The following is a 17,897-nucleotide window of genomic DNA, read 5'->3' on the forward strand; positions in this document are numbered from 1 at the left end:
TAGGACCAAATGTGGACTAAGAGACACCTGCGACCGAGCTAGCGACGTTGCATCAACAGCTCTAATTTTAATCTGGCTGCTCGACAGCTGCCGTCACCCTCCCGATGCCCCACACATGAAACGTTAGACTGCCAGGGAGAGATTTTATAATAGGCACAAACACAAGCTGCGGCAGAGCTCTGCAGGAACTGGGGCAATGTCACTCCTCGTCGCGGACACCCCCTCTGCCCAAGCCAGAGAGGAGCCGTTTTAGCCTCGCAATTCAATTCTCGCAGTTGCGCGCCGGGCACGATTCCAAGATCTGAAAACTATATATATATATTTATAGTCACTGCTTCAGAAGACAATTCTGGCCCTGCTGCAGTCGGAAGCGAACAACACGGCTCTTGGAAACTCCCACCAGCAGCTAATTTAGCCATCTTCCTTCTGTTGTGAAAAGGGCAAATTCTTGGGGACGCAGAATCAAGAAAGGGTGGAAAACTTGGAGGCTCTGAAGACAATTAGAAGTGGCAACAGGAGAGAAGATCTGCTGGTTTCTTGGGTTGCCAAGAGCCCAAACCCAAAAAGCTAAACAGGAGACTAAGCATACCTGCCGCAAAGTATGGTTAAACTAAGGGGAAAGTTGAAGGATCACTGTAACCGGAACCATTTAAATGCAGGCATGTTCAGTACCTCTCCTTTCTAATCCAATATTTATTGAGCATGTGGCCTTGGCCAGCCAGGACTTTGAGAAGCCTTGAGGAGTCTTGCCACAAGCTGTCAAAATGAGGGCAGAGGTGTTGAGCAACACATAGATCAGGGGTCCCTGATGCACGCCCATGGGCACTATAGTACCCACCGACATCTTTTCCGGTGCCCTCCAAAAGCGTGTAGAAAGTGGACAGAGCCAAGGTGGGGCTTTTGCCCAGCAAGGCTTCTGATTGGCTGTGATTATTTTTAAGAACGTTGCTTTGGCAGCCGCTGCCACCACAGTGCAAGGATCTACACTGTGGGACTGAAGGGAAGTTGCCGCCGCCACTGTGTGACTGGCTCCGCCTGCTGCAGCCACCACCGTGTGGCTCAGCCCACCATTCTGTGTCAAGAATTCCAAAGGTGCCCGTGGTCCTGAAAAGGTTGGGATCCCCTAACATAGCCGGTGTGCCATGTGGGGTTCAGGTTGCCAGGCTTGGTTTGCTTAGTCAACATATTCCTCCAAGGTTTCTCCCTTCTCACCTTTGTCAGTTACCTTTCAGGTCATTAACACATGAAACTGCCTTCTACTGAATCAGACCCTTGGTCCCTCAAAGTCAGTATTGTCTACTCAGACCGGTGTCTCAGGCAGAGGACTTTCACATCAACTACTTGCCTGGTCCCTTTAACTGGAGATGCCGGGGATTGAACCTGGGACCCTTCTGCATGCCAAGCAGATGCTCTACCACTGAGCCACGGCCTTTCTCCTTGGTCTTCCAATCCTGGCTTTTAAAAACAAGTGAGAGTAAAAAGCTTTTTTCTTTTTAAAATAAGAAGAATCCCAGGCTAAACTTCTCTTGCATATCATTAAGGCCCACATGAAAGAAAGGTCATGCTTATTTGTGTATCAATCTTTGCACCCCGTCCTTGAACTTGGGTTTTTGAAATGTACAATTAACATTAAAAACTGCCTCTGTCGCAGTTGTCTGGATGGACATTTTTTGACTCAGAAGGGGCCTTTGTCAAATGTTCCCACTATGCCAAGAATAAAATTGTGGAAACTGAAATGCCATGAAAAGCCGCTTTTATTTTGCTTTACTTCTGTTTCAGTTTTTTTTTTTAAATGTTGAAACTGTAGGGTGATTGGGGTTCCCAGACAAAAGCCAAAGACGCAGACTGTTCAGTGAATCACTCACATACAGAGCCTTTCCCTAACTTAAAAAAAAAAGTACATTAATTTGTTTCACAATCACAGGCCATGTTTGCGATTTAGCCCCTTGATAAACTGTTTGTTGTCCTAATAAAGCAGATGCTCTGTCGATACCCGACAAGGCAAACCGCCAACTTTAGTTTAATTCATTTATGAAGGAGGCATCACACTTAGTTGAAGTTAGGTAATAAAATTACCTGTGTACATTCTCCACCAACTCGAAAGCAGAAATTTGGCCCAATCCTCATCACCCCCCCCAAAGGGGTGTGTGTGTGCTTCTTTTCAATCTTTACATGTCTAGAACAAGCCAAGTCACATAAATGAGGAAAAAAATGATTGCGCTGGAGGAAAGCCTTCGCATATTTCAATTTGTGTGCGATGTGGGGGGGGAAGAGGGCAGACGGGCAGTGGGACGCTGGCCTGAAAATAGGACAAGCCACGTGTTTCATTGACTGGAAGGGTGCAAGCGTTCTCCCTGCACACACTGACTCCAGCATGGAGTAGAGGGGGGTTCCCACATGCAGCCAGAAAAAAAGTGCTATGTTAACCAACCACATTCAACTAGAGGCAAGAACTGGAGGGAGGTAGCCAGTCTCCTGGGTGCTGAAAACAAAAGGGGAAGAAGAAGAAATCAAGGCCAACAGAAGAGAAGGAGCAAGGAGAAACTTTTGAGCAATGGATTGGGGAGCATGATAAGGTGGCAAGAGGGCACAGGCCTTGGGAGGGGGCGGGGAGAGGGTTTGCCACAACCACCACTCTGTCGACTGATCTGAAGTCCCTCTCCAAAATGAGGCGGGCCTTAATCTCAAGGCATTCTGTCAGATAGGGGCTGGGCGTGGCTCAGTGGTAGAGCATCTGCTTTGCATGCAGAAGGGTCCCAGGTTCAATCCACGGCATCTCCAGTTAAAGGGACCAGGCAAGTAGGTGATGTGAAAGACCCCTGCCTGAGACCCTGAAGAGCCGCTGCCGGTCTGAGTAGACAATACTGACTTTGATGGACCCAGGGTCTGGTTCAATAGAAGGCAGCTTCTTGTGCTCACAGCGCCACCGAAAGGGTAGGCAACAGTTTCAGGATGAATGCAAAAACAAAATAAAAACAAAAGTGAAAAGTCTACTTTGGTGTGCAGTGGGGTTGTCAACTCTGGTTTGGGAAATAACTGGAGATTTGGGGGACGGAACCAGGGGAAGGTGGGGACCTCATGGGTATTTAATGCGACAGAGTCCACCCTCCAAAGCAGCAATTTTCTCCAAGGGGGACTGATCTTTGCTCTCTTGGGATCAGTTGTTAATATCGGGAGATCTCTAGGCATTGGCAACCCTAGATAAGCCAATGGGGAAGAGGGGAAGAGATGAGGGGAGTACTTGGCCAGATGCATGAGAAGCAAGCCGTGCATCAGCAGCGCCACCAGCCTCTCTGAGTGGAGAACTCTGCCCCGCACGCCAAGGAGAAGGTCCTGGCATGCCCGTTGCCTACACCCCTGTGGTACAGTTTCCGAGATCAGCAGCTTATTTTATGCAAAATAAACAAGGATTCTGGCTCCTGCAATGAATCCCACACACTCCTCTGGGTTCAGGGGTGTTTCTGATATCCAAAGAGACAAGCTGATCCAGTAAACTATGGACTCACATTAAGTAAAGCTTCCACTTTCTCTCTCTTTTTTTTGCTTATCAGTTAAGGCGTAAGTCAGATTCTCTTTCTACTGATTGGAATAATGGAAAAGTCCCCCCAACTACAAGCTCCGTCATAGCTTCCGCAATAGTGGTAAAGCTCCAAATCTGTTCTGCTTCCATGGAGAATGGCAATTGCTTAAGTGAATTCAGAACCATGGACATCCTTTTCTTTTTTGTCCACAGGTTGTGGTAAAGAATGGGAAATCGCACATTCGCCTGCGCAGCTAAAAATATGTTCTAAAGAATAACATCCAAGTTTCCTTTCACTTTTGATGAAAGGGGAAAGAAAGGGGGGAATCTATTGGGATTTGACAGGAAATCGGCGTTATTTTCAGAGTGACGTGGCTGAAACACCATGTATGGGAGTGCTAGCAACAATGTAGAAAGGAATGTGGGGGGGGGATTGGCCTCCACATTAGGATTATAATTATTTCCGATCAAGCATTTTAAAACCGCAGTGGTTTTAAAAAGGGACTTTTCAGTACAGTTTTTGCTTTCAAGCTACAGTATGCAAAACATGTGCATTCCAAACCACTCCTTGAAATGAGATAAACTCTTCCCTTCAAGACAACACATTAGAAGATACTTAAGCCAAGTAACAAAACAGAGCTTACTTGTCCAGAGCTTACTTGTCACCCAGATAATTTTTTCCAGAGCTTACTTGTCACCCAGATAATTTTTTTGTAAAATCACTAAATAGTTAATATCCAAAAAAATGTGCGACTAGAGTCCACTTATAAGGGGTATCTAACATTTGCAGCGTCTAACACATCCCCACCCCCCATCTTAAACAGGCTGAGAAGCGAAGAGCTTTGAGAAAACAACATAAATACAAAAATGTAGCACAGGAGTCACACATTAGCATGCTGATAATTGCCTTCTGAAAAAGCAACACACCAAAAACACAAATCATGTGTTTTCACATATAAATAGAATTTGGAGCAAGCATGACAATCCTAACCTACAATCCTAGAACTACAGGGGCTGTCAAACGGCAACCCAGAGCAGAACATTTAAACACTCCCAACGTAATCTGAATTGCAGGAGGCTACAAAAACTAACTACAGTGCAGTGAATCGCAGAGCCGCGGCTTAAATTCACTTTGCAGGCTCGCAGGGTGGTCGTGATTTAAAGCCGACCTGCTCTGCACATGAATCTAGTCAGCCCCCCTCCCCTGCACTGACTGAAGCAGTCGCTAATCGAAGCGAAGGGAGGGGGGGAAGCCAAATATAACTCCTTGCATTACCCAACAGGTAAACCAAACCCAAAAGGAGGCGAGGGCGAGAAAGCAGCAGACCTAGGGCACGGCTGGATCCGAAAGCAGCAAGCTGGAGGTCCGCCTTTCGAGCTGGGTCTCTTCAAAACCCCACCTCACCCATCCCGTGTGGGAAGGGAGGGATTCTCTGGTTCAGCACCAGGCTGATGAGGACAGGCCGATTCACCAGAAGTTTGCGAGTTGACAGCGCATCCCTCAGCTGCCACACCGCAAAAATCCCAAAATGGCTTCCCGGCCTCAACAAAGCCAGAAGGATCAGAGGAATCTAATCCAGCCTCTTCGAGCTCCCCCAGGTTGTCAGTCAGGGGCAGGGTTTGAATTTATTGGACAAGGCTCCTTTGGGCCCGGCCCACAATGTTTTAACCCCTCGCCTCCCCGCAGGCACAGAAGCCTGAAACCTTCCCCCCCTCCCCACCACCGGCATTTTATTTATAGTGACGAGTTTCCATGGCACTTTAACTCTCACCTGTTAATTAGATTTCTCGGCAAAGGACAAACTACAGCGCGGCGGTGCAGAGGTTCTGCCCTCCAAACACACGCTTTTTGTGCATTTCTACTAGGCAACCTGCAAGACTTCTCCTCCCAAAGAGTTTTTGTTCCGGGAGAAAATCTGGGAGCAAAAAGGGATTTGGGCTTCTCTCTGCTTTCTGGAATGCAAGCTAACCCACCCCCTTCCCAGGCCTCTGAGCTGGGACCCCGCTAAGCCCTGCGCTCATGAAGTCAAGTCACAACAAATAATGGAAAAACAGACCTTTGTCCGAACGCTAAATAATGCCGACCTGGAAAATCCTGGCCTGTGCAGAAAACCCAAAAACAAGCCTTTAACATCTGCAAAACCAAAGATGTCTTGCCAGGAGCCCCTCCTCGATGCTTCGGAACTTAATATTAAACCCTTTCACACCTCAACGTTCGGTCAAATGACTCAAACGCCCCTCCTTGTTCGCACGCCTGGAGCGCCACACACCTGGGCAAGACTGGTTTAGCCATCCCCACCTGGCCCCGGATTTTGCCCAGGCTGACTTTAACGGCATCATGAGCCAGGCTGCCAGTGCTGGGGTGGGCCGCACATCCCTCCCCACTGTGCCTCTCCGCACTACTGCCTGTCGCTTACCCACCCCACCCCACCCCACTCCAAGCCTAATCCCAGAGCCGGGAGATCCTTATCCTTTCCGGCTGCTGCTGAGATCCCTCTAATAGTTGTGTGAACTCCAATCCTGCCCCTGACCTGGACAGCCCAGGCTAGCCTGATCTGGGAAGTCCATCTGTGGCTTTATGCTGCTAGCAGTTGTCCACTTACTTTTAGGACATGACTTTTATAGGCCAGCGAAGCCGTCGGGTCTCTTTGTATATATACCAATTTAAACATCCCAAGTATGCCAAGACAAATCCAAGGGAAAGACCTCAGGCAAATATGTTCTTTTCAAGTGTTAGAAAGCACATGAATACACGAAGCTGCCTTGTACTGAATCAGACCCTTGGTCCATCAAAATCAGACTGGCAGTGGCTCTCTAGGGTCTCAGGCAGAGGTCTTTCCCATCATCTACTTGCCTGGTCCCTTTAACTGGAGATGCCGGGGATTGAACCTGGGACCTTCTGCATGCCAAGAAGAGGCTCTACCACTGAGCCTTGGCCCCTCCCCAGAACATAAGTAAAGCCATCAACACATAAAGCTGCCTTCTACTGAATCAGACCCTTGGTCCATCAAAGTCAGTATTGTCTACTCAGACCCGCAGTGGCTATCCAGGGTCTCAGGCAGAGGTCTTTCCCATCACCTACTCGCCTAGTCCCTTTAACCGGAGATGCCAGGGATTGAACCTGCGACCTTCTGCATGCCAAGCTCTACAAACTGAGCCACAGCCCCTCCCCTAAGACTGTGTCATCCATTGGAGAGATACGAGTACTACGCCCACACTTCTTGGATAGCATGTCCATTTGCCAGTACTGGGACACCCACCCCATCAGCCGACATTATCTTCCAAGGTTAATGGAAGAATAAAATAATGAGCCAGGGTACGTCACCCTCACAGCCTTGGAAGGAGGGTGACACAGATGCATATTTTACTGAAAATTAAACATGAACTTAGACTACAGTCGTATCAACTACAGCCCAGGTGCGGGACACAGCTAATCCAGTTGTTCTTAACTGCGCCATATGGGATTTTAGGCAGCCCGTGTTTTGTACTGCACATCTTGGTCTGAGGGGAAGAGGCCCAGATCCTCGATTTCTTCCCCAAGCTACAGAAAAAGTGGCAATGTTTTAATGGCCGTCTTAATGTTTTTTATGTATATTAACCCTGGTTTAATGACGGGGGGGGGGGGGAGTCGATTTTAATGGTGATGAGAAAGGCAGACTATAAATAATACAAATAAATAAGTAAATTTCATCACGCATGTTTTAAATTGTCAACCATCGGGCGTCTCACTTGGATACACATTTCTCGGCGTACGCCTGGGCTGGAAAGTGACAGCAGCTTCTCAAAGGCAACAAAACATGGGAAAATGTCACACGCCTGCAAATCACACTTGACAATCTATACCCAGGTTGCAAAATCCAAGTGCTTGTCAACACAGGAATACATTTGTAAATTTTTGAGGGGTGTCGGAGACTGTAATTTGTGTCTCCTCGGGACGAAACAGAGGATTAGTGAGAAGTCTGAGAAAAGAGGTAAATAGGTCAGTCTTGTCTCACTCGGACAGGAATGCAACACTGCAGCCCTTGAGCCCCATAGCTTCATAGTCAAAACCTTTCTAGGTGAGCTCAGTTTGTTCCTAAAGTCACTTCCAAGCCTCACAAGTATGGTGTATTTTCCATTTCTTAATGAGCTGCCAACAACTCCTTTGGCCCAAACCGCTATGCTCTGAAGCATAGATTCCAGACACTGCACAAGTCACACATTTCAGAATTTCATGAGACCAATGCTCCTGGCATGAGGGACCAGAACATCCCACGCCTACCAGTTCTTACAGATTTTCTCCACGATTGCAAACAGCGTTACTATTCCAGCAGCAACAGGACTACTAAACGGCGACTTCCCCGTGTGCTCCCTGACGTTCATACAGCTCGTCAACAAATTCTCCTTTGCTTAAAAAGAAAAATCACCTACATCAAGCTAATATTGTACAGTTGCGCCGGTTTTTACTAGAAGGGACCCTTGATCTGAAAATCCCTTCTGCCCAGATCAAGGGCACAGCTTTTTGTTTACCAGCTGTCTGTCGCAAGCCCTCCAGCGCAAGACACCACAAATCGGGAGGGCACAGAGAACCGTTTGTCGCTCATTTGTGGCAAGGGCATTCATGTGCCAAGGAGACAGCAGGCACCAGCAGCTGCCGCTGCCCAAACTACAGCTTCATTAAACCCTGATGAGCCTGGATTATCCTTCTGGGGCTGCCTGTGACACATTCCTGGGCAAGGAAATGTGTGAGCGATGCTTTCTGAAGCTACGAGCCTCCAAGCAAGGAGAGCTCACACAGCTATGCGTCTATGTGGGGCTTTCCTTTATTTTACTACTTGTGATTGACATGCTTTATTCCCACTCCACAGATGGCAGTGCGTGTCCGCCCTACACATGCTGTTCAGCTTAGTTACTATCGCATGCACCAATATGGAAGTATGCATATAAGAAAACAGTCAGCCAGGTCCTCTGGCCTACATAAGGCCATGATGGATCAGACCAGGGCCACCAAGTACAGCAGTTTGTTCACACAGTGGCCAACCAGGTGCCTCTAGGAAGCCCACAAACAGGACAACTGCAGCAGCATTACCCTTCTTGTGTTTCACTTCAGAGGAGTAACACTGAAGGAGACACTGTCCTTCAGTGTTACTCCTCCGAAGATGCCTGCCACAGCTGCGGGCAAAACGTCAGGAAAGAAAATACTAAGACCACGGTTACACAGCCCGGATAACCTACAAGAACCATCTTTAAAACTGTTTGGACACTTCTTCGGAAGTCCGGTGATGGGTCACTCTTTATGGCTGGTGGAGGGGCAAAGGGATTCTTTGAACTTTCTATTTCTTTTTAATTTAGATTGTATTAATGCAGATTATTTCATCGATACTCTTTTGTATTTTCTTTTATATATTTTTATTGTCTGTTTTATTTTGTGTTATAAAAATAAAAAAATATTTAAAAATGAAATACAATTAAAAAGTACATTAATAGGGAAATAATAATTATAAAATAATAATAAAAACAAAAATTATTTAAAAAATGAAATACAATCGAAAAGTATATTAATAGGGAAATAATAATTATAAAATAATAACAAAAACAGAAGTTATTTAAAAAATGAAATACAATCGAAAAGTATATTAATAGGGAAATAATAATTATAACATAACAACAAAAACAGAAGTTATTTAAAAAATGAAATACAATCGAAAAGTATATTAATAGGGAAATAATAATTATAAAATAACAACAAAAAAGTTATTTAAAAAATGAAATACAATCGAAAAGTATATTAATAGGGAAATAATAATTATAAAATAATAATAAAAACAAAAATTATTTAAAAATGAAATACAATCGAAAAGTATATTAATAGGGAAATAATAATTATAAAATAATAACAAAAACAGAAGTTATTTAAAAAATGAAATACAATCGAAAAGTATATTAATAGGGAAATAATAATTATAAAATAATAACAAAAACAGAAGTTATTTAAAAAATGAAATACAATCGAAAAGTATATTAATAGGGAAATAATAATTATAAAATAACAACAAAAACAAAAGTTATTTAAAAAATGAAATACAATCGAAAAGTATATTAATAGGGAAATAATAATTATAAAATAACAACAAAAACAAAAGTTATTTAAAAAATGAAATACAATCGAAAAGTATATTAATAGGGAAATAATAATTATAAAATAATAATAAAAACAAAAGTTATTTAAAAAATGAAATACAATCTAAAAGTATATTAATAGGGAAATAATAATTATAAAATAATAACAAAAACAAAAATCATTTTAAACTGGGGGGGGGGGCAAGAGAGTGGGGCCCTAAGCTACAGCTTGTTTAGCGTACACCTCAATCCGGCACTGACTAGAACCACGAGGCGAACCGGCCTCCTCCCCTCTCCCACCCGCTTCGGAGGAGCCTTTCCCCCGTCCTTCGCCGGCTTTCCAGGCAGGGGAGGGAAGGAGGGAGGCCTGAGAAGGCCGCAGGTGAGGGGGGGTGGTGGTGGGGGCCCGGAGAGTTACCTGAGGGGGGGGGCGGAGAGTTACCTGAGGGGAGCGCTCCCCCCCTCCCGCGCACGCACGCACGCACGCGCACACGACCCCTCTCGCCTGCGTGCTCGCTCCCTCGCGGACGTCGCCGGGCCGGAGGGAGAGAGAAGGCGAGGAGTCGCTGCTTTTCCTCCTCCTTCCTCCTCCTCCTCCTCCTCCTCGTTCGCGGCGGTTGAATTTCAAAACGGTTCGAGGAACCCGCCGCGTGAGGGGCGGCGGAGGAGGGGGCGTGGCCGGGGAGCCAGGGGGGGCGTGGCGGCGGCGCACGCGCGCTCGCCACGCCCCCTTAACCGCTGCCGGGAAAGGGGCGCCGCCCACCGCGCATGCTCCAGGTGGGAAGGTCTGGGCGGAAGTGCTCTCCCTGCTCGCTTCGGCCGCCCTCTGCTGACCTGGTGTGCGTGTCTTGTTTTATTCCCACCACCCCCTTCTGGTGAGATGGATGGACTCAATAAAGCCTTCAATTTGCAAGATCTGAGCAAGGCTGTCAAAGAGAGGACATTTTGGAGGACTTTCATTCATAGGGTCGCACACACCCTTCCACCCTCTCTCTGTGTCGCACACACCCTTCCACCCTCTCTCTGTGTCAAGTGCTGTCACGTGAACACATGAAGCTGCCTTTTACTTAGGGTTGCCAACCTCCGGGTATTGGTCAAAAAACGGCTACAAGTGCTACTCGGGAGGTTTGGCAATTCAAAATAAAAGGCACCAGCAAAAATACACCCAGTAAGGTAACTGCAATGCAAAATTGCTATTAGAAAAAAATATATTGAGAATAAATTCTTGCTAGCACCTCAGTTGAGCAGACAGAATTTTTTTTTTACAAGTGGTCTAAATTAGACCCAATATGACGACGCAAGAGCGTTAAGTGAATATAGGCACAATTGCTCAGTTCATTTCAAGTCCATGCATATAAAATGCAACAGTTAGGCAGCGGAGACCGGACATTGGCATTGAAGTCCCTCCCCTCCCCAAACCCCGCCCTCCTCAGGCTCCATCCCAAAAACCTCCCGCCAGTGGCACAGAGGGACCTGGCAGCCCTGCTTATACTGAATCAGACCCTGGGTCCATCAAAGTCAGTATTGTCTACTCAGACCAGCAGCAGCTCTCCACGGCCTCAGGCAGGGGTCTTTCACATCACCTACCCGCCCAGTCCCTTTAATTGGAGATGCCAGGGATTGAACCTGGGACTTTCTGCATGCCAAGCAGAGGCTCTACCACTGAGCCACGGCCACTCCTTGTCAAGTGGCTTCCGACCCACGGCAACCCTAGGAATCAACGACCTCCAAAACACAGCTACATGAACCCAGATGGTTTATAGCCAAAGCACATGCAGCAAAAAACAACAACCCAGAAGACAGCAATATTCCAGTTTGGGGAAGGATTTTGTCACCACAAGGACATAAGAAAGGCCATGCTGGATCAGTCCAAGGCCATCAAGTCCAGCAGTCTGTTCACATAGTGACCAACCATGTGCCTCTAAAAGCCCACAAACCAGACGACTGCAGCAGCATTATCCTGCCTGTGTTCCTCAGCACCTAATATCATAGGCATGCTCTTCTGATCCTGGAGAGAAGAGATATGCATCATGAACAGTATCCATATTAACTAGTAGTCACGGATAGCCCTCTCCTCCATGAACATGTCCACTCCCCAGCCATCACCACATCCTGGGGCCTCCTTGAGCCCAGCAGTGGACTGGGAGGACGGGGTATAAATTTTAATAATATTAATAATTTTTTGTAAAAACACCCTATCATTAACAGTTTTGCTTGGGTCTTGCAAATTGAGGGCCTTGGCTTCCTTTTTAGAGTCAATCCATTCTCTACCAACCCCAAATCTGCAGGAATTTCCCAACCCGCAGGGGGCAGCTTATAAGGGTGACCTTAGGCTGTGGCCGTTCTCTGTTGAGAAATCCCTGGAGATTTGGGGAAGGGGCCAGAGCTCACAAAGGGTGTGCCCACTGCAAACCCTCAATCCTTGCACCCCGCCAGTATCTGAAGCACCCTCTTGGGGTGGGTTCCACTGCGGCACTTGCTATCAGCTCTTGGGACCAAACCCCAAAACAGGAAAGGCAGATGGACTGAGCGCATGATGGCCTTAATTTGCAAGATGCTGCTTAAAAGCATTTAAAGCAAACGTTAAAAGTTAAAAAGCAGCCTTCCGCCATCTGGACAAAATATTGGTATGATTTTAGATTGTGTTTTAACTTTTGCATCATACTATGTACACTTCATAATGTTAGCCGCCCTGAGCCCGGCCTGCTGGAGAAGATAGGATATAAATAACAGTTATTATTATTATTATAGTAAATGATGTCAGCTCCCTGAGAATTCTGTTTTGCTGCACTCTTCTGAACGAGCATCCTGGAACACAAACCTGCTTAAAAATCCTCCTCTGTATGTGATAGAGGCGGCTCCTGAAACCCTTGTTAGCTGCGTTACTGGCAGGGTTGGAAAATGCCTGGAGACTTAGGGGTGGAGCAACCTCAAGGGGGTATAAGGCCATAGAATCCACCTTCCAAAGCAGCCATTTTCTCCAGGGGAACTGATCTCTGTCATCTGGAGATCAGTTGTAATTCCAGATCTCCAGGCCCCACCTGAAGAAATGTTTTCATGTCATGTTTTCCCTTTTACTGCCAAATTGTTGCGCATATATGTACACCTGTGCTTTCATACTGTTTTTAGAAGCTTGCTGAAAGTATTTTGTTACTTTTTTGCCTTCATTGTTTTTTTTTGGGGGGGAGGAGGGAGGGATAAAAAATATGTCATCTTCAGCTACAGGGGCTAAGATCTTTTCAGCTGTTCCTACAATCAGCTTTTAGCCTGGGGTCTCTTACAAAGATCTGCCAAACGTTTTACGCTTCAGGCGTTTTGTTGGGTGTTTTTAAAAAAAGTTGTTAATTTTAATGACTTCACGCGTTAAAGGTCGTATTTTTTGGTAAGTAACCTTAAGAATGGTTGCTGAAGAGGTGGCAGGTAACCGTTCTAAACAAATAAGTACAATTAATAACTATAATTTTTAAGCCTGTCTGTTCTTTTCATCGCTTACACAAGTGGTTTACAACCCTTGGGGCTGAGACCCTCGTGTGCGTTGTGGAGCCCCACATATCAGGGAATGAGTCCCTCCGGAGCTGCTGGGACTTTTTTTGAACACGTGAAGCTGCCTTATACCGAATCAGACCCTTGGTCCATCAATGTCAGAATTGTCTACTCGACCGGCAGCAGCTCTCCAGGGTCTCAGGCAGAGCTCTTTCACATAACCCACTTGCCTGATCCCTTTAACTGGAGATGTCGGAAATTGAACCTGGGACCTTTTGCGTACCAAGCAGATGCTTGACCACTGAGCCATGACCCCTCCCTTAATATGAAGCTGCCTTTACTGAATCAGACCCCTGGTCCATCAAAGTCAGTATTGTCTACTCAGACCAGCAGCGGCTCTCCAGGGTCTAACGTGGAGGTCTTTCTCATCACCTACTTGCCTGGTCCCTTTAACTGGAGATGCCGAGGGTTGAACCTGGGACCTTCTGCATGCCAAGCAGAGGCTCTACCACTGAGCCACGGCCCCTCCCCTAGGTGGGGAGGAGCCTTCTAGAAGGGCAAGCTTTTAATTTGTAGATGTAAAAAAAACAAGGGTTCCCTGATGCTCCTATGCACACACCCTAAGATAAGCATGAGGAGGCGTACTCAGTGATGAGCATTCTTTGTTAGCACAGATTCAGATGTTGGGCTCCCCTTCTTCCTGTCATGTGACTCTTAATATCGCAACTTCCTGTCACCAGACGGTTGAAATCTGGAAAAGTGGACTGGCTGAAACAATCTACGCACACCCACAACGTACATACGCACACGCTGTCAAAAAAAACCTCTCTGTATTGATACATCAAATGTTAATGATAGAAACACTCCGGAAGGCAAAGGTGGTTATTTAAACTTCGAACACGCTTAGCTACAGGACAATTGTCAAAGAATGAGCTGTTTCATAAGGCACGGAGGTACAGCCAATGAGATCTTGGAAGGGCCAACGCTCTTCTTCAGTTAAAACAAGATCTAGGCTCAGGTATTAATGCCTCATGTTTGAGAGGTTCATTATCAACACTGTAATAAACCTATTTTCAGTTTTTCTGAAAAATATTCCTTCGCTTGTCAATGCCTTTTGAGTTCTCTATGAATGTTTTTGGAACAAGACTTCTCCAGTTCCTTGGGGTGCTGGAGGTCTGGAGACACAAAGACGTGTAACACCCAGTCAAGTGACAGATTGCAACGGGGGGTACTAAGGGTTCACATCATAAATATTATTAATTCCGAATCTGCAACAATAAATATTGTAGAACAAACTAAATGGGGAGAATTCATTTGTTCTTAAAATTACTTTCTGTAAAAAAAAAAAAAAAGTTAAATTTTTTACCTATTTAGGGTTTTTTGTTTTTTTTATGAAAAATAAGTACAAGCTTAAAATAGCCCGATTACGAAAGGGCCAATCATTCAGTGGTAACGATTCTCAATTCCTCATGTAAGACAGAGCTTGCCCATTGCCGAAGGGCAACATTTAGGATTTGGAGTATCTCCAGCCAGTCGATTCAATGTGTAACAGCAACTGGTTTAGGTAGGCCGGAGAACGGTGTTTGTGCAGGACAGTTTTGATTTGCTCCACCAGAATGTCTGGATAGAGAATCCCTCCTTCTTTTAAAATATCTGCATGAGAGAGAGAGAGAGAGAGAGAGAGAGAGAGAGAGAGAGAGAGAGAGAGAGATTTCTGCATTTACTGGAATGGTTTATGTTTGTTTCCGACTGGTTCAGGAAAAAAAATCACATGCTTTTCATACTGTGGGTTTTTTTGGAAAATTCCACAATACCAATGTATTCCAAACAAAAGAAGAAGAGTTGGTTTTTATATGCCGACTTTTTCTACCACTTAAGGAAGAATCAAACCAGCTTACAATCACCTCCCCTTCCCCTCCCCACAACAGACACCCTGTGATGTAGGTTGGGCTGAGAGAGTGTGACTAGCCCAAGGTCACCCAGCTGGCTTCCTGTGCAGGAGTGGGGAAACAAATCCAGTTCACCAGATTAGCGTCCGCCGCTCACGTGGAAGAGTGGGGAAATCAAACCCGTTCTCCAGATCAGAGTCCACAGCTCCAAACCACCGCTCTTAACCACTACACCAAGCTGGCTCTCAAAAGCAGGGAGGTGCTCTGTTTGATTTCTTGAGATGTTTGAACAGATTTCCAGAAACATCAGAATGACCTCAGGTCCCCGATGATTGCGAGAGTTCTTTTCAATGCTCTGCTATGGCTAGATTGTAAAAGTATTAGTGACCAAATTTGTGTGGGGCACATGAAATGTTACTGCCAAACATTCCCTCAGCCATCGCAGGAGACTTTGTCTCCGTCATGAGAAAACTGGCCTCAAAACTGATCTTTCAAAGGGAAGAAATACAAACTTCCCTCCGCCGCTGAAGAAACTGATGAGGTGCTTATATTCAAATCCTTATTTTAAAAACATTTTGAATTCCCTGTATGAACACAAAGTATTGCTCCCTTTAGGTATTAGGGCTGTCACTTAGAGGAGGGCAGGGAGCTGTTGCTGATGGCAGCAGAGGAGAGGACTCACAATAATGGGTTTAAATTGAGAACAGAAAGGTACCAGCTGGATATTACTAATTCTTTTTTTTACAGTGTTGTTCGACAGAGGAATCAGCTACCCAGGGAGGTGGTGAGCTCCCCCTGTCCGTCTTTAAGCATAGGGTGGACAAGCACTTGTCAGGGATGCTCTAGGCTGATCCTGCATTGAACAGGGGATTGGACTAGATGGCCTGTACGGCCCCTTCCAACTCTAGGATTCTATGATTCTGTTCTGATGCTTGTCCCACAATCAATCCTTTTTATTAGCTTCAGTTTTTCTAGACTCCTTTCTGTCCTGATTCAGCCCTCCTCTTGACTACAAATCTTTAACAAAAAAGGAAAAGAAAAAAGGAAGTCTCGTTGGTAAAAAGTCCTATCCAATCAAGGGGTGAGATAGAACAGCCAGTTCACAAAAAAAATTCTGAAAACAAAAACAGTCCAAAGCTTACCCAAGACAGCCGACTGGATGTTTTGGTTGGGGTCGTCCAGCTCAACCAAAAGCTCCTGGTAGAGAAACTCGATGTTGGTTTTCAACAGGGCTTTCTTCTCGTCGTCGACACATCTGAACCAGTTGACCAGGGCTTTTGCAGCTTCCAGTCGGACGTCGTGAGACGCGTCGTCCAAACGCTTCAGCAGTTCTGGAAAACACAACAATACATGACGTCTCAGCAGCAGTTATCTGTGAACGCGAGAATTCAATTTCTTCTTTGCCCTCTGCCCAATAAGGTTCTAGCCAAGCCTCAGACACACAAAAGTATTCTGTACAGTAAAAGATGCAGGCCCTAAATAAAGGTTCGGACCCTCATACTGGATGAAGGTTTCGTTAAGCTCAAAAGTGCATAGCAAAAAAGCCTGACTGGAGTTTAGATGTGTCTAGCATTCACAGCTTTGGTAGGGAATAACAGATAACAAGAGGAACATCTGGACTTTCATAAACACTGCTAAGATCACAACAAGCTTGGGTCGACCTTGTAAAGTGAGTGGGAGTTACTCAGTGACGTAAATGTGGCCAGAAACCACCTCTTGTTAGAAAGTGGTCCTCGTCCAAGAATGGCTGCACAATCGCAGTGGGAGTTAAATTATACAATATAGTAAGCTGTACGCATGCTTAAATAATAATGAGTAGATGTGCCAATTAGTAACATACTTTCCAAATACGTATAACGGAAGGAGGAAATTAGATGCTATATATTGTTTGTGGCTGGGAGTGACAGGGTGCTTCTCTCTTCTACAGTCCCTTGAGCTGAGCGGGTGGGGGGGACCTTATTTGGGTGCAGCAGAAATAAACGTGCATTCCTTTCACCCCCTTGGTGTGGGGTTATTGGCTCAACAGCACCAAGGTCAAACCTGTTTATGTTAACAGTTACAGAATGGTTTCTTGCCCCAGCTACACGCAGTTACAAGTAGCGGGATAAAACGACGGTACCAAGGTTTATCTCATTCTTCTACCATTGCTAATTCCTGTTTTCTTCAACAATATAGATGAAAATGAAAAGCACAATCTTTGCTATTGGTTGCTTTTCATACTGTTCTGTTCTCTCGGGCAAAACACAGGCCTGCGGAATCAGGCCCTCCATCCCTCATTCTGGCTCGTCTGTTTTAAAAAGACCACTCGATGGAGTGACCGCTTGAAAAGAGCCAACTCCTGCCCGATAGCGGCTCCCTTTCTGTTAGTGCTCGCTCACGGTTATGAGATCAGAGGGAGAAACCGCAACGTGAACCGGAAACTGATCCAGCTGATGCCACGCTACTGTACCAGGATAAATGGTGACGAGCTTGTCCGGCTGAAATTGCTTCCCGTTGACAACCAGAAACACGCTGATTATTTGGCATGAGAGTGAGCGGGTCATTTTGGAATCCTCGTCCAGGGTGGTGAGGATCTCGGGCAGCAGCAAATGCTCGACGTTCAGAGTCTGCAACCGAAAACAGGAATCACAACCTTAGAAACAGACAGCTGGAAGGGACCTCAGGGGTCATCTACTCCCCCCCTGCGCAACGCAGGAAATTCACAACTACCTCCCCCCCTCACTCCCCCAATGACCTCTGCTCTATGCCCAGAGGAAGGCAAAAAACCTCCAGGATCCCTGGCCAATTTGGCCTAGGCGGGGGCGGGGGGGATAATTCCTTCCTGACCCCGAAGTGGCAATCAGCATTACCCTGGGCACGTAAAAAAGGGCCACCAGAGCTGAGCACTGGCTCGTCCTGCCCTCCCT

At 46.0% G+C, this 17,897-nt stretch overlaps 1 protein-coding gene across 1 annotated transcript in view; it reads right to left on the bottom strand.

Annotated features, from left to right (window-relative positions):
• Positions 1-14,603: 14,603 nt before the first annotated feature.
• Positions 14,604-17,897, bottom strand: part of DNAAF5 (dynein axonemal assembly factor 5) — a 32,781-nt gene continuing 29,487 nt past the window's right edge. The window contains exons 11-13 of the mRNA XM_056866620.1: positions 17,441-17,597; positions 16,134-16,322; positions 14,604-14,755 (exon numbers count right to left, since the gene is read on the bottom strand). Of these exons, the coding sequence (XP_056722598.1) occupies positions 14,610-14,755; positions 16,134-16,322; positions 17,441-17,597 (492 nt within the window). The 3' untranslated portion in view covers positions 14,604-14,609. The remainder of the gene's footprint in view (positions 14,756-16,133; positions 16,323-17,440; positions 17,598-17,897) is intronic.

The sequence above is a fragment of the Euleptes europaea genome, chromosome 21, assembly GCF_029931775.1.
Source record: "Euleptes europaea isolate rEulEur1 chromosome 21, rEulEur1.hap1, whole genome shotgun sequence".
In the NCBI taxonomy this organism is placed as follows: Eukaryota; Metazoa; Chordata; class Lepidosauria; order Squamata; family Sphaerodactylidae; genus Euleptes; species Euleptes europaea.